This window comes from Pristiophorus japonicus, unplaced genomic scaffold (genome assembly GCF_044704955.1).
Source record: "Pristiophorus japonicus isolate sPriJap1 unplaced genomic scaffold, sPriJap1.hap1 HAP1_SCAFFOLD_587, whole genome shotgun sequence".
Classification (NCBI taxonomy): domain Eukaryota; kingdom Metazoa; phylum Chordata; class Chondrichthyes; family Pristiophoridae; genus Pristiophorus; species Pristiophorus japonicus.
This window is the reverse complement of record NW_027254496.1, coordinates 107384-120722: the sequence shown is the minus strand read 5'-3', so window position 1 is coordinate 120722 and position 13339 is coordinate 107384. Positions and strand designations below refer to the sequence as shown.

Sequence of the window (13339 nt, the reverse complement as noted above, 5' to 3'; positions counted from 1 at the left end):
AAAAGAAGGGCGAGAGAAAGGAAGAAGCAAAATGGCAAGAGGAAGGTGCCGGAAGGAATGAAAACTCAGAGATTGGCAGAAGAGAAGGAAAGCGATGGTGGTAGAATAGGCGAGAGACCGAGCGACAGCAGACAAGAAAAAGACAGAACCATGTTGTCTGATTTGCCATGGGCAGTGCATGTGTCTTTAATAGATATATTTTCAAAATACTGAACTTGGTATTGTGCAGCTGAAGAAATGATGGAAGGTTTGTAATAGAAAGTGGAATAAAAAACAAGAGTGTTAAACTTAAAGCTAATTCCATAGGTTTGTAATAGAAAATGACCTCACTGCATTCTCTGGGCAGTGATTTCTTCTCTGGCTGTTATGAGTGTTTGCATTCATTGTTTTCAGCCATGCTAGAAGCAGTGAGACACTGTTCCGCCTAGTATGGTGCCTGAATGCTTCTGTAAAGCCTGTTTTTCACTCTGATTTTCACAGCGCGTGTTGAACCTGATGGGGAATGAAGTCATCAAGAAAATCTCTAACTACAGGAAGGTGTTGACTGTGCGCCTGCACCAGCTGACATACCTGGATGACAGACCAGTCTTTCCGAAAGACAGGTACGTGACTGAGCAGCACTCAGGCCAGCTGAAGCCACATGTGTACGCTTCATTTCCACATTTCGAAAGGCAGGCAGAATGGAAAAGGAGGGGTGGTAGCCCTGATGATAAACGATGACATAGGACAGTCGTGAGAAAGGATCTTGGTTTGGAAGATCAGGAAGTAGAATCCATATGGGTGGAGATAAGAAGTAACAAGGGGCAGAAAACACTGGTGGGGTATTTTATAGGCCCCCAAACAGTAGCTATACCATTTGACAGAGTATTAATCAACAAATAATAGGAGCTTGTAACAAAGGTAATACAATAATCATGGGGGACTTTAATCTTCATATAGACTGGGCAAATTAAATTGGCAAAGGTAGTCTGGAGGACGAGTTCATGGAATGCATTCAAAACAGTTTCCTAGAACAACACGTCATGGAACCAACCAGGGAACAGGCTGTTTTAGATCTTGTATGTGTAATGAGAGGGTTAATTAATAGTAAAGGATCCTTTTGGGAAGAGTAAACATAATATAAAATTTCACGTTGAATTTGAGAATGAAATACTTAAATGCGAAACAAGAGTGTTAAACTTGAAGCTAATTCCATAGGGGTATGAAGGGCCAGTTAGCCAAAGTAGTTTGGGAAATTAGATTAAAGGGTATGACGGTAGATAAACAGTTGAAAACATTTGAAGAAATATTCTAAAATTCTCAACAAATATACATTCCATTGAGAAATAAATGCTCCATGGGAAAGTGATCCTTCAGATAGGTGGCTATCTGAAGAAGTTAAGGATAATACGTTCAATTAATGTAAATAATAGTAGTAAAGCTCAGGATTGGGAGAGTTTTGGAAACTAGCAAAAGATGACCAAAGAATTGATTAAAAGGGAGAAAATAGAACACAAGAGTAAACTAGCAAGAAATATAATAGCTTCTACAAGTATGTAAAAAGGAAGAGAATAGCAAAAGTAAGTATTCATCTCTTAGAGGCTGAGACAGGATAAATTATAATGGGGAGTAAGGGAATGGCAAGCGACTTTAAATAAATATTTTGTATCGGTCTTCAATGTAGAAGACACAAAAAGCATTCCAAATAGGGGGAACCAGGGAGCTAATAAGAGTGAGGAACTTAAAGTAATTAATATCAGTAGAGAAAAAGTACTTGACAAATTAATGGGACTAAAAGACGACAACCCCCTTGGACCTGATGGCCAAGGGTGCTAAAAGAGATAGTGGATGCATTGGTTGTGATCTTCCAAAATTCCCTAGATTTTAGAACGCTCGCATGGATTGGAAGGTAGCAAATGAAATATCACTATTCAAGAAAGAAGGAAGAGAGAAAACAGGAAACTACAGGCCAGTTAGCCTGACACCAATAGTCTGGAAAACCATTATTAAGGAATAGTCTGGAATCCATTATTAAGGAAGTAATAACAGGACACTTAGAGATTTATAATATGATTAGGCAGACTCAACATGGTTTCATGAAAGGGAAATTCTGTTTATCAAATTTGTTTTGAGGATGTAACTGGCAGGGTAGATAAAGGGGAACCAGTGGATCTAGTATATTTGGATTTCTAAAGGGCATTTGATAAGGTGAATATATAAAAGGTTGCTACGCATGATAAGGGCTCATGGTGTTGGGTGTCATGTATTAGCATGGATAGAGAATTGGTTAATGGACGGATAAACAGGTCATTTTCTGGTTGGCAGGCTGTAAGCCGCAAAGATCAGTACTTGCCTTTCAGCTATTTACAATCTATATTAATAACTTGGATGAAGGCAGCGAGTGCAATGCATCCAAGTTTGCTGATAATACAAAGCTAGGTGGGAAAGTAAGCTGTGAGGAGCACGCAAAGTGCCTACAAAGAAATATAGACAGGTTAAGTGAGTGGGCAGTAAGGTGGCAGATGGAGTACAATGTGGGGAACAGTCAGGTTATTCACTTTGGTCGGAAGAATAGGAAAACAATATTTTTTAAATGGTGAGAAACTATTACATGTTGGTGAGAGAGAGAGATTTGGGTGTCCCTCGTACAGGAAACACAGAGTTACCATCCAGGTACAGCAAGCAATTGGGAAGGCAAATGGTATGTGTTTTATTGTAAGGGGTTTGAAGTACAAGCGTAAAGAGGTCTAACTACAATTGTACAGGGCTTTGTGAGACCACACCTGGAGTACTGTGCACAGTTTTGGGTTCCTTATCTAAGGAAGGACATACTTGCCTTAGAGTCGATGCAACAAAGGTTCACGAGATTGCTTCCTGGGACGAGAGGGTTGTCTTATGAGGAGAGATTGAGTAGATTCGGCCCCTTCTATCTGGAGTTTGAAGAATTTCTTCCATCTGGAGTTTAGAAACGTACAAAATTCTGAGGGGGATTGACAGGGTAGATGCTGAGAGGCTGTTTTGCCTGGTTGGAGAGTCTAGAACTAGAGGGACATAGTTTCAGGATAAGGGGTCGGCCATTTAAGACTGAGATGAGGAGGAATTTCTTCACTCAGAGGGTGATGAATCTCTGGAATTCTCTGCCCCAGAGGGCTGTGGATGCTGAGTCTCTGAGTATATTCAAGGCCGAGGTCGATAGAATTTTGGGGCTAGAAATTGTGTAGCGCTCCAGTTCGGGCGATAACTTTTCAGGGAGCACAAAAGTATCACCAGGCGAGAACGATTTGCTGCTCCCAGGAATTTCAGTTTTAGCACTCTAAGATGGACATGGAGAGCTAAATCAGGCACGACCACTTCCCTTAGAGCGCTAAAGTGTTTGAGAGAGACGGTAGCGGCAGAGCACTGAACAATGTTCCGTGCAGCGCTGCCGGCTTTGGAGGCTCCTTCCCTCGCTTAAAGGGAAGGGCCAATGTTGGTTTGAATCAATCTTCATTCTATCTCTGGGGCCAGGGGCTCTACGCTACGTGCATAACAGCTCCGAGCACAAGAGTAGAGAGCTGAGGAATCGTGCAGAAATCATCGGTCAAAATTAATCGGAAGGCAGTAATAAAGCTTGCCCTACCTGACCACCACTGCCTTTAAATATCGTTCCCCAAGCGGCCGGCCGAGGTGACAATGCCTTCTCTTGCTGCCATTGTTAACATCCGACGATGCTGCAGGAGGCGGGAGTGAATATCACATCCGGGGCGCTAACAGGGCGCTGTGCACCGATGACTGCATGATCTACGGGGTGCGAGAGAGCAAGGCGGTACGTGTTGGCGCCAGTGTAAAACTGCAAGGAAAACATAGAAATTTACAGCGCAGAAGGAGGCCAGTTTGGGCCATCGTGTCCGCGCCGGCCGACAAAGAGCCACATGGCCATTCGTTAGCAGCCCTAAAGGTTGCATATAAACCTATGAATAATGACGGAAAGGTAAAGAACACCCAGCCCAACCAGTCCGCCTCATACAACTGTGACACCCCTTATACTGAAACATTCTATACTCCACCCCAACTGGAGCCATGTGATCTCCTGGGAGAGGCAAAAACCAGATTAAAAACACAGGCCAATTTAGGGACAAAAAAATCTGGGAAAATTCCAGGCGATCGAAACTAGTCCAGGAGATCACCCTGGCCGTATTCGATTCCCTGCAGTACTTACCATTATATCTGCGCTGGCCAACAAAAGGTCATCCAGTCTAATCCCAATTACCAGCTCTAGGTCTGTAACCCTGCAGGTTACTGCACTTCAAGTGCCCATCCAACCATCTCTTGAAAGTGGTGAGGGTTTCTGCATCCACCACTCTTCCAGGCAGCGAGTTCCAGATCCCCACAACCCTCTGTGTAAAGAAGCCCCCCCCCCCCCTCAAATCCCCTCTAAACCTTCCACCGCCCACCTTAAAACTATGCCCACTCGTAATAGCCCCCTCAATATTTTGAACACCTCAATGAGGTCTCCTCTCAACCTCCTCTGTTCCAATGAGAACAAACCCAGCCTATCCAATCTGTCCTCATAACTAAGATTCTCCATTCCAGGCAGCATCCTAGTAAATCTCCTCTGCACCCTCTCTAGTGTAATCATGCCCTTCCTATAATACGGCGACCAGAACTGCACGCAGTACTCGAGCTGTGGCCTAACCAAAGTATTATACAATTTAAGCACAATCACCCTGCTCTTATTTTCTATGCCTTGGCCAATAAAGGCAAGCATTCTGTATGCCTTCTTAACCACCTTATCCACCTGGCCTCCTACTTTCAGGGATCTGTGGACAAGCACTCCAAGGTCCCTTTGTTTATCTACACTATTAAGTGGCCTACTGCTTAATGTGTATACCCTTTCCTTATTAACCCTCCCAAAGTGCATCACCTCACACTTCTCTGAATTAAATTCCATTTGCCACTGCTCTGCCCACCTGACCAGGAGATTGATATCCTCCTGCAGCCCATGACTTTCCTCTTCATTATTAACCACACAGCCAATTTTAGTGTTGTCTGCAAACTTCTTAATCATACTCCCTATATTCAAATCTAAATCGTTGATATATATACCACAAAAAGCAAGGGTCCCAGTACTGAGCCCTGCGGAACCCCACTGGAAACATCCTTCCAGTCACAAAAACATCCATCAACCATTACCCTTTGCTTCCTACCTCCAATTTTGGATCCAACTTGCCACTTTAGAAACATAGAAAATAGGTGTAGGAGCAGGCCATTCAGCCCTTCTAGCCTGCACCGCCATTCAATGAGTTCATGGCTGAACATGAAACTTCAGTAACCCCTTCCTGCTTTCTCGCCATACCCCTTGATCCCCCGAGTAGTAAGAACTTCATCTAACTCCCTTTTGAAAATATTTAGTGAATTGGCTTCAACTGCTTTCTGTGGTAGAGAATTCCACAGGTTTTCCACTCTCTGGGTGAAGAAGTTTCTCCTCATCTCGGTCCTAAATGGCTTACCCCTTATCCTTAGACTGTGACCCCTGGTTCTGGACTTCCCCAACATTGGGAACATTCTTCCTGCATCTAACCTGTCTAAACCCGTCAGAATTTTAAACGTTTCTATGAGGTCCCCTCTCATTCTTCTGAACTCCAGTGAATACAAGCCCAGTTAATCCAGTCTTTCTTGATAGGTCAGTCCCACCATCCCGGGAATCAGTCTGGTGAATCTTCGCTGCACTCCCTCAATAGCAAGAATGTCCTTCCTCAAGTTAGGAGACCAAAACTGTACACAATACTCCAAGTGTGGCCTCACCAAGGCCCTGTACAACTGTAGCAACACCTCCTTGCCCCTGTACTCAAATCCCCTCGCTATGAAGGCCAACATGCCATTTGCTTTCTTAACCGCCTGCTGTACCTGCATGCCAACCTTCAATGACTGATGTACCATGACACCCAGGTCTCGTTGCACCTTCCCTTTTCCTAATCTGTCACCATTCAGATAATAGTCTGTCTCTCTGTTTTTACCACCAAAGTGGATAACCTCACATTTATCCACATTATACTTCATCTGCCATTCATTTGCCCACTCACCTAACCTATCCAAGTCACTCTGCAGCCTCATAGCATCCTCCTCGCAGCTCACACTGCCACCCAACTTAGTGTCATCCGCAAATTTGGAGATACTACATTTAATCCCCTCGTCTAAATCATTAATGTACAATGTAAACAGCTGGGGCCCCAGCACAGAACCTTGCGGTACCCAACTAGTTACTGCCTGCCATTCTGAAAAGTACCCATTTACTCCTACTCTTTGCTTCCTGTCTGACAACCAGTTCTCAATCCACGTCAGCACACCACCCCCAATCCCATGTGCTTTAACTTTGTACATTAATCTCTTGTGTGGGACCTTGTCGAAAGCCTCCTGAAAGTCCAAATATACCACATCAACTGGTTCTCCTTTGTCCACTTTACTGGAAACATCCTCAAAAAATTCCAGAAGATTTGTCAAGCATGATTTCCCTTTCACAAATCCATGCTGACTTGGACCTATCATGTCACCATTTTCCAAATGCGCTGCTATGACATCCTTAATAATTGATTCCATCATTTTACCCACTACTGAGGTCAGGCTTACCAGTCTATAATTCCCTGTTTTCTTTCTCCCTCCTTTTTTAAAAAGTGGGGTTACATTGGCTACCCTCCACTCGATAGGAACTGATCCAGTCAATGGAATGTTGGAAAATGACTGTCAATGCATCTGCTATTTCCAAGGCCACCTCCTTAAGTACTCTGGGATGCAGTCCATCAGGCCCTGGGGATTTATCGGCCTTCAATCCCATCAATTTCCCCAACACAATTTCCCGACTAATAAAGATTTCCCTCAGTTCCTCCTCCTTACTAGACCCTCTGACCCCTTTTATATCCGGAAGGTTGTTTGTGTCCTCCTTAGTGAATAACGAACCAAAGTACTTGTTCAATTGGTCTGCCATTTCTTTGTTCCCCGTTATGACTTCCCCTGATTCTGACTGCAGGAGACCTACGTTTGTCTTTACTAACCTTTTTCTCTTTACATACCTATAGATACTTTTGCAATCCGCCTTAATGTTCCCTGCAAGCTTCTTCTCGTACTCCATTTTCCCTGCCCTAATCAAACCCTCTGCTGAGTTCTAAATTTCTCCCAGTTCCCGGGTTCGCTGCTATTTCTGGCCAATTTGTATGCCACTTCCTTGGCTTTAATACTATCCCTGATTTCCCTAGATAGCCACGGTTGAGCCACCTTCCCTTTTTTATTTTTACGCCAGACAGGAATGTACAATTGTTGTAATTCATCCATGCGGTCTCTAAATGTCTGCCATTGCCCATCCACAGTCAACCCCTTAAGTATCATTCGCCAATCTATCCTAGCCAATTCACGCCTCATACCTTCAAAGTTACCCTTCTTTAAGTTCTGGACCATGGTCTCTGAATTAACTGTTTCATTCTCCATCCTAATGCAGAATTCCACCATATTATGGTCACTCTTCCCCAAGGAGCCTCGCACAATGAGATTGCTAATTAATCCTCTCTCATTACACAACATCCAGTCTAAGATGGCCTCGCCCCTAGTTGGTTCCTCGACATATTGGTCTAGAAAACCATCCCTTATGCACTCTAGGAAATCCTCCTCCACCGTATTGCTTCCAGTTTGGCTAGCCCAATCTATGTGCATATTAAAGTCACCCATTATAACTGCTGCTCCTTTATTGCATGCACCCCTAATTTCCTGTTTGATGCCCTCCCCAACATCACTACTACTGTTTGGAGGTCTGTACACAACTCCCACTAACGTTTTTTGCCCTTTGGTGTTCTGCAGCTCTACCCATATAGATTCCACATCATCCAAGCTAATGTCTTTCCTAACTATTGCATTAATCTCCTCTTTAACCAGCAATGTTACCCCACCTCCTTTTCCTTTTATTCTATCCTTCCTGAATGTTGAATACCCCTGGATGTTGAGTTCCCAGCCCTGATCATCCTGGAGCCACGTCTCCGTAATCCCAATCACATCATATTTGTTAACATCTATTTGCACAGTTAATTCATCCACCTTATTGCGGATATTCCTTGCATTAAGACACAAAGCCTTCAGGCTTGTTTTTTTAACACCCTTTGTCCTTTTAGAATTTTGCTGTACAGTGGCCCTTTTTGTTCTTTGCCTTGGGTTTCTCTGCCCTCCACTTTTCCTCATCTCCTTTCTGTCTTTTGCTTTTGCCTCCTTTTTGTCTCCCTCTGTCTCCCTGCATTGGTTCCCATCCCCCTGCCATATTAGTTTAACTCCTCCCCAACAGCACTAGCAAACACTCCCCCCAGGACATTGGTTCCAGTCCTGCCCAGGTGCAGACCATCCGGTTCCCACCTCCCCCAGAATCGGTTCCAATGCCCCAGGAATTTGAATCCCTCCCTGCTGCACCACTGCTCAAGCCACGTATTCATCTGCGCTATCCTGCGATTCCTACTCTGACTAGCACGCGGCACTGGTAGCAATCCCGAGATTACTACTTTTGAGGTCCTACTTTTTAATTTAGCTCCTAGCTCCTTAAATTCGTTTCGTAGGACCTCATCCCTTTTTTTACCTATGTCGTTGGTACCAATGTGCACCACGACAACTGGCTGTTCTCCCTCCCATTTCAGAATGTCCTGCACCCGCTCCGAGACATCCTTGACCCTTGCACCAGGGAGGCAACATACCATCCTGGAGTCTCGGTTGCGGCCGCAGAAACGCCTATCTATTCCCCTCACCATTGAATCCCCTATCACTATTCCATGGACTTTAACCTTCATGATCAGTCTACCATACGGGACCTTATCAAAAGCTTTGCTAAAGTCCATATATACTACGTCGTACGCACAACCCTCATCGACCGTCTTGGTTACCTCCTCAAAAAATTCAATCAGGTCAGTCAAACACGATCTTCTCTTAACAAATCTGTGCTGACTGTCCCTAATTCATCCTTGCCTAACCAAATGCAAATTTATCCTGTCTTTCAGGATTTTTTCCAATAATTTTCCCACCACTGAGGTTAGGGTGACAGGCCTGTAATTACTCGGCCTATCCCTTTCTCCCTTCTTAAACAAGGGCACTACATTAGCAGTCCTCCAATCCTCTGGCACCATGCCCAAATCCAAAGAGGACTGGAAAATGATGGTCAAGGCCTCTGTTATTTCCTCTTTTAGTTCGCTCAACAACCTGGGATGCATTTCATCCGGGCCTGGGGACTTAATCTACTTTCAAAGCTGCTAAACCCCTTAATATTTCCTCTCTCACTATATTTATTTCATCCACAATATCACACTCCTCCTCGATAGCAGTATCTGCATTGCCCCTTTCCTTTGTGAAAACAGATGCAAAGTATTCGTTAAGAACCCTACCAACATCTTCCACCTCCACACAAAGATTACCCTCATGGTCTCTAATAGACCACACCCTTTCCTTAGTTACCCTCTTACTCTTAATATATATAGGGTTTTCCTTAATTTTACTGGCCAAGAATTTCTCGTGCTCTCTCCTAGCATTCCTAATATCCTTTTTAATGTTACCTCTTATCTTTCTATATTCCTCTAAAGATTCTAAAGTATTCAGCCGTTGATATATGACATGAGTGTCCCTTTTTTTTTTAATCCTCCCTGTAAGACCCTAGATATCCAGGGGCTGTAGAATTATTTTTCCCAGCTTATTTCTTTAAGGGCACATGTTTGACCTGAACCTTTCGGATCTCCTCCTTGAATGCCTCCTACTGTTCCGACACTGATTTACCCACAAGTAGCTGTTTCTAGTCCACTGTGGCCAAATCACTCCTTAACTTGGCAAAATTAGCTTTTCCCCAATTCAGAACTTATATTCCAGGCCTATTCTTGTCCTTATCCATAACCAACTTGAATCTGACTGAATTATGATCACTGGTACCCAAGTGCTCTCCCACTAATACCCCTTCAACCTGCCCAGCTTCATTCCCCAAAACTAAATCCAAGACCACCCCCTCGCGTGTTGGGCTAGCTACACACGGACTAAAAAAGTTCTCTTGAATGCATTTCAAGAATTCCGCACCCTCTATACCCTTCACACTATATTTGCCCCAATCAATATTTGGATAGTTAAATCCCCTACTATTACTACCCTACGGTTTTTGGACTTCATAGCAATTTGCCGACATATTTGCTCTTCTATCTCCCTCCCACTGTTTGGGGGTCTATAATACACGCCCAGCAGTGTGATCACCCCTTTTTTATTTTTCAATTCGACCCATATGGCCTCATTTGATGATCTCCCTAATATATCATCCCTCCTCACAGCTGTAATAGTTTCTTTAATTAGTATTGCAACCCCCCCCCACCCTTTTACTCCCCTCTCTCTCTTGTCTAAAAATCCTATCGCCAGGAATATTAATCTGCCAAACCTGCCCCTCATTCAGCCATGTTTCTGTAATGGCTATAATGTCGTACTCCCAAGTGTCTACCTGTACTTGAACTCATTCGCCTTATTCCATTCATTCCCCAAAATTAAATGCAAGACTGCCCCCTCTCGTGTTGGGCTTGCTACAAACGACTAAAGAAGTTCTCTTGAATGCATGAAGTTCGCAGGCGTCAGTGATTTCACTGCGCCCGGTCGGTAACCTCTTAGCGTCCCGTTAGCGCCCCCCACAGGCGTTAATGGGAGCAACAAGCTAGCCCAATTTCTCCCTTTTGGACTCTAGGGTAATTGAGGGATATGGAGATCAGGCGGGAAAGTGGAGTTGAGATCGAAGATCGGTCATGATCTTATTGAATGGTGGAGCAGGCTACTCCTGATTCCAATTCTTATGTTCTTATGGATGGGGACACCAGTCCCCAAGGGATAACAGCTGTCTATTTTATATTATTAGGCAAGCCAGTGCAGAGTCCAATGTGGTACAATTATAGTGGGGGGATGAGACATCTTCATCTTTTGCTCATAAATCCCCACGGTTCATAATTTCATTGCCAGGCCATTCAATCATATAATGTTGCAGCACAGAAAGAAGCCCTTCAACCCATCAAGTCTGCTTTAGTCTTTTTATTTACACGAGCCACTCCCAGTCTAACCCCACTCTCTGTTCCCTTCCCATACGCTTTAATATCCCACCCAGTCTATTCCACTCTCCCACTCGTTCCCTGTACCTTTTAATATCCCACTCTGTCGAATTGCACTGTCCTGTTTACTACCTACACCCTTTAATATCCCAACCAGTCTAACCTTACTCTCGCACTTGCTCCCCATACCCTTTAATATCCCACTCAGTCTAACCCTACTCTCGCGCTTGCTCCGCATACCCTTTAATATCCCACCCAGTCGAACCCTACTCTCGCGCTTGCTCCGCATACCCTTTAATATCCCACCCAGTCTAACCCTACTCTCGCACTTGCTCCCCATACCCTTTAATATCCAACCCAGTCTAACCCTACTCTCGCACTTGCTCCCCATACCCTTTAATATCCCACACAGTCTAACCCTACTCTCGCGCTTACTCCCCATACCCTTTAATATCCCACCCAGTCTAGTCCCTCTCTCCTGTTCGCTAACTGTACCCTTTAATATCCCACCCAGTCTGATCCATAATCCCACTCACTCCCCGTACCCTTTAATATCCTATCCAGTCCAATACCACTCTCCCTCTCACCCCCTAGTACATTTTAATATCCCACCCTGTCAGTTCAGCACTCCCTTTAATATCCCACTTTATCTCATCCCACTCTCTTGCTCACTCCCCATATTTTTTTTCAATATCTCACCCAACCTTCCCCACTCTCCCCCTTACTTCCCATAATCATTAGTATTCTCCTGAGTTTAATCCTCCTGAGCCCCCCACCCCCCATATCCTTTAATTTGATGCTGTTTAATCCCACTCTCCTGCTCACTCTCCATATCACTTAATATCCCACCCAGTCTAATCCCACTTTCCCCTGCCCCCTTTCCATACCTTTAATATGCCACCCATTCTAATCCTACTCATCTGCTCCCTCCCGTACTGTTTAATACCCACCTAGTCTAATCTCACCATTACCACTACCCTTTAATAATCTCACTCTGACTAATCCCACTCTCCAGCTCACTCCCCGTATTCTTTAATATCCCACCCAGTCTAATCCACACTCCTGCTCACTACTCATACCCTTTAATATCCTATGCAGTCTAATAGCATTCTCCCACTTACGCCCATACAGTTTCATATCCCACTCAGTCTAATCCCACGCTCCTGCTCATTCCCCATACCGTTTAACATGCAACCGCGTCTAATCCCACTCATCTATCCGCTCCCTCCCTGTACCATTTAATATCCCACCCTCCTATTTACTACCACTACCCTTTAATAATCATACCTAGTCTAATCCACTCTCCAGCTCACTCCCCTTATCCTTTAATATTCCTCTTTTTAAAGCAACTGTCTAATTCCCTTTTCAAAATAATGGACTTTAATTCAACAACAGTTTGTGACAGAGAATTCCACATTCTATCCACCCAGTGGGATATATTTTGTAACTTTCCCTTTAATTGTTTTTCTGATCATAAATTTGTGCCAATGGAAATAATCTCTTGCCATTTACCAATTCATAACCCTTCAGAGTAGTTGGTCACCATCAATCTTCTCATCTCTATGGAGAAACACCGCAACTTCTCAAATCCCTCTTCATACCTGCAATTCCAAATCCTTGCAATATCCCAGGGAATCTATGCTGCACCTTCTCCATTGCTTTTCTATTCTTCTTGTAATGGGGTACTCAAAACTATACACAATAATCCAATCATAATTTAGTGTCATCTTGTGCAGGCTCGATGAGTTTACCTTTTGTTTATGGATTTGGAATATTATGGACCAAGATGCCGTTCAGCCTCCAGAGCCTGTTCTGCCATGTAATCAGATCAGGGCTGATCTGTACCTCAACTCCAATTAGCTGCCTTTTCTCCATCTCCGTTGATGCTCTTACCTAATTTATGCATTTGCGCTGCCAGCTTTAATGACCTGTATATATGCATGTCTGGATCCCTCTGCCCCTCCATTCCATCTAAAATATTAACATTTTTATTTCCTTATTCTTACTTCCATAATGTAGTACTTCAGATTGCTACATTGAACTGCATCTGCCATCTATCAGTCCTGCCTGCTAGCCAATTCCCTGAAGTCTTTCAAAATGTTCGTCATAACTGGATGTACTGTTCAATTTTAGTTTCATCAGCAAAATTCAATATTATTCCCTCAGTTCCTCAATTGAGATCATTTCTGTATAGAGAAAATAATAGTGAACATCAGATGTCCTGATGTAACCACTCACCACATGCGACCAGTCCAAGAAACTTCCTTTCTCCCCGACCCTGTGCTCTGTGCTCTCCAACCATC

General features: G+C 43.9%; 1 protein-coding gene across 3 annotated transcripts in view; it reads left to right on the top strand.

Moving 5' to 3' along the window:
* Positions 1–13339, top strand: part of dnaaf1 (dynein axonemal assembly factor 1) — a 113900-nt gene that overhangs the window by 53452 nt on the left and 47109 nt on the right. For all 3 annotated transcript variants that reach the window (XM_070873876.1, XM_070873875.1, XM_070873874.1), the window contains one exon: positions 481–602. In XM_070873876.1, coding sequence (XP_070729977.1) covers positions 481–602 — 122 coding nt within the window. The remainder of the gene's footprint in view (positions 1–480; positions 603–13339) is intronic.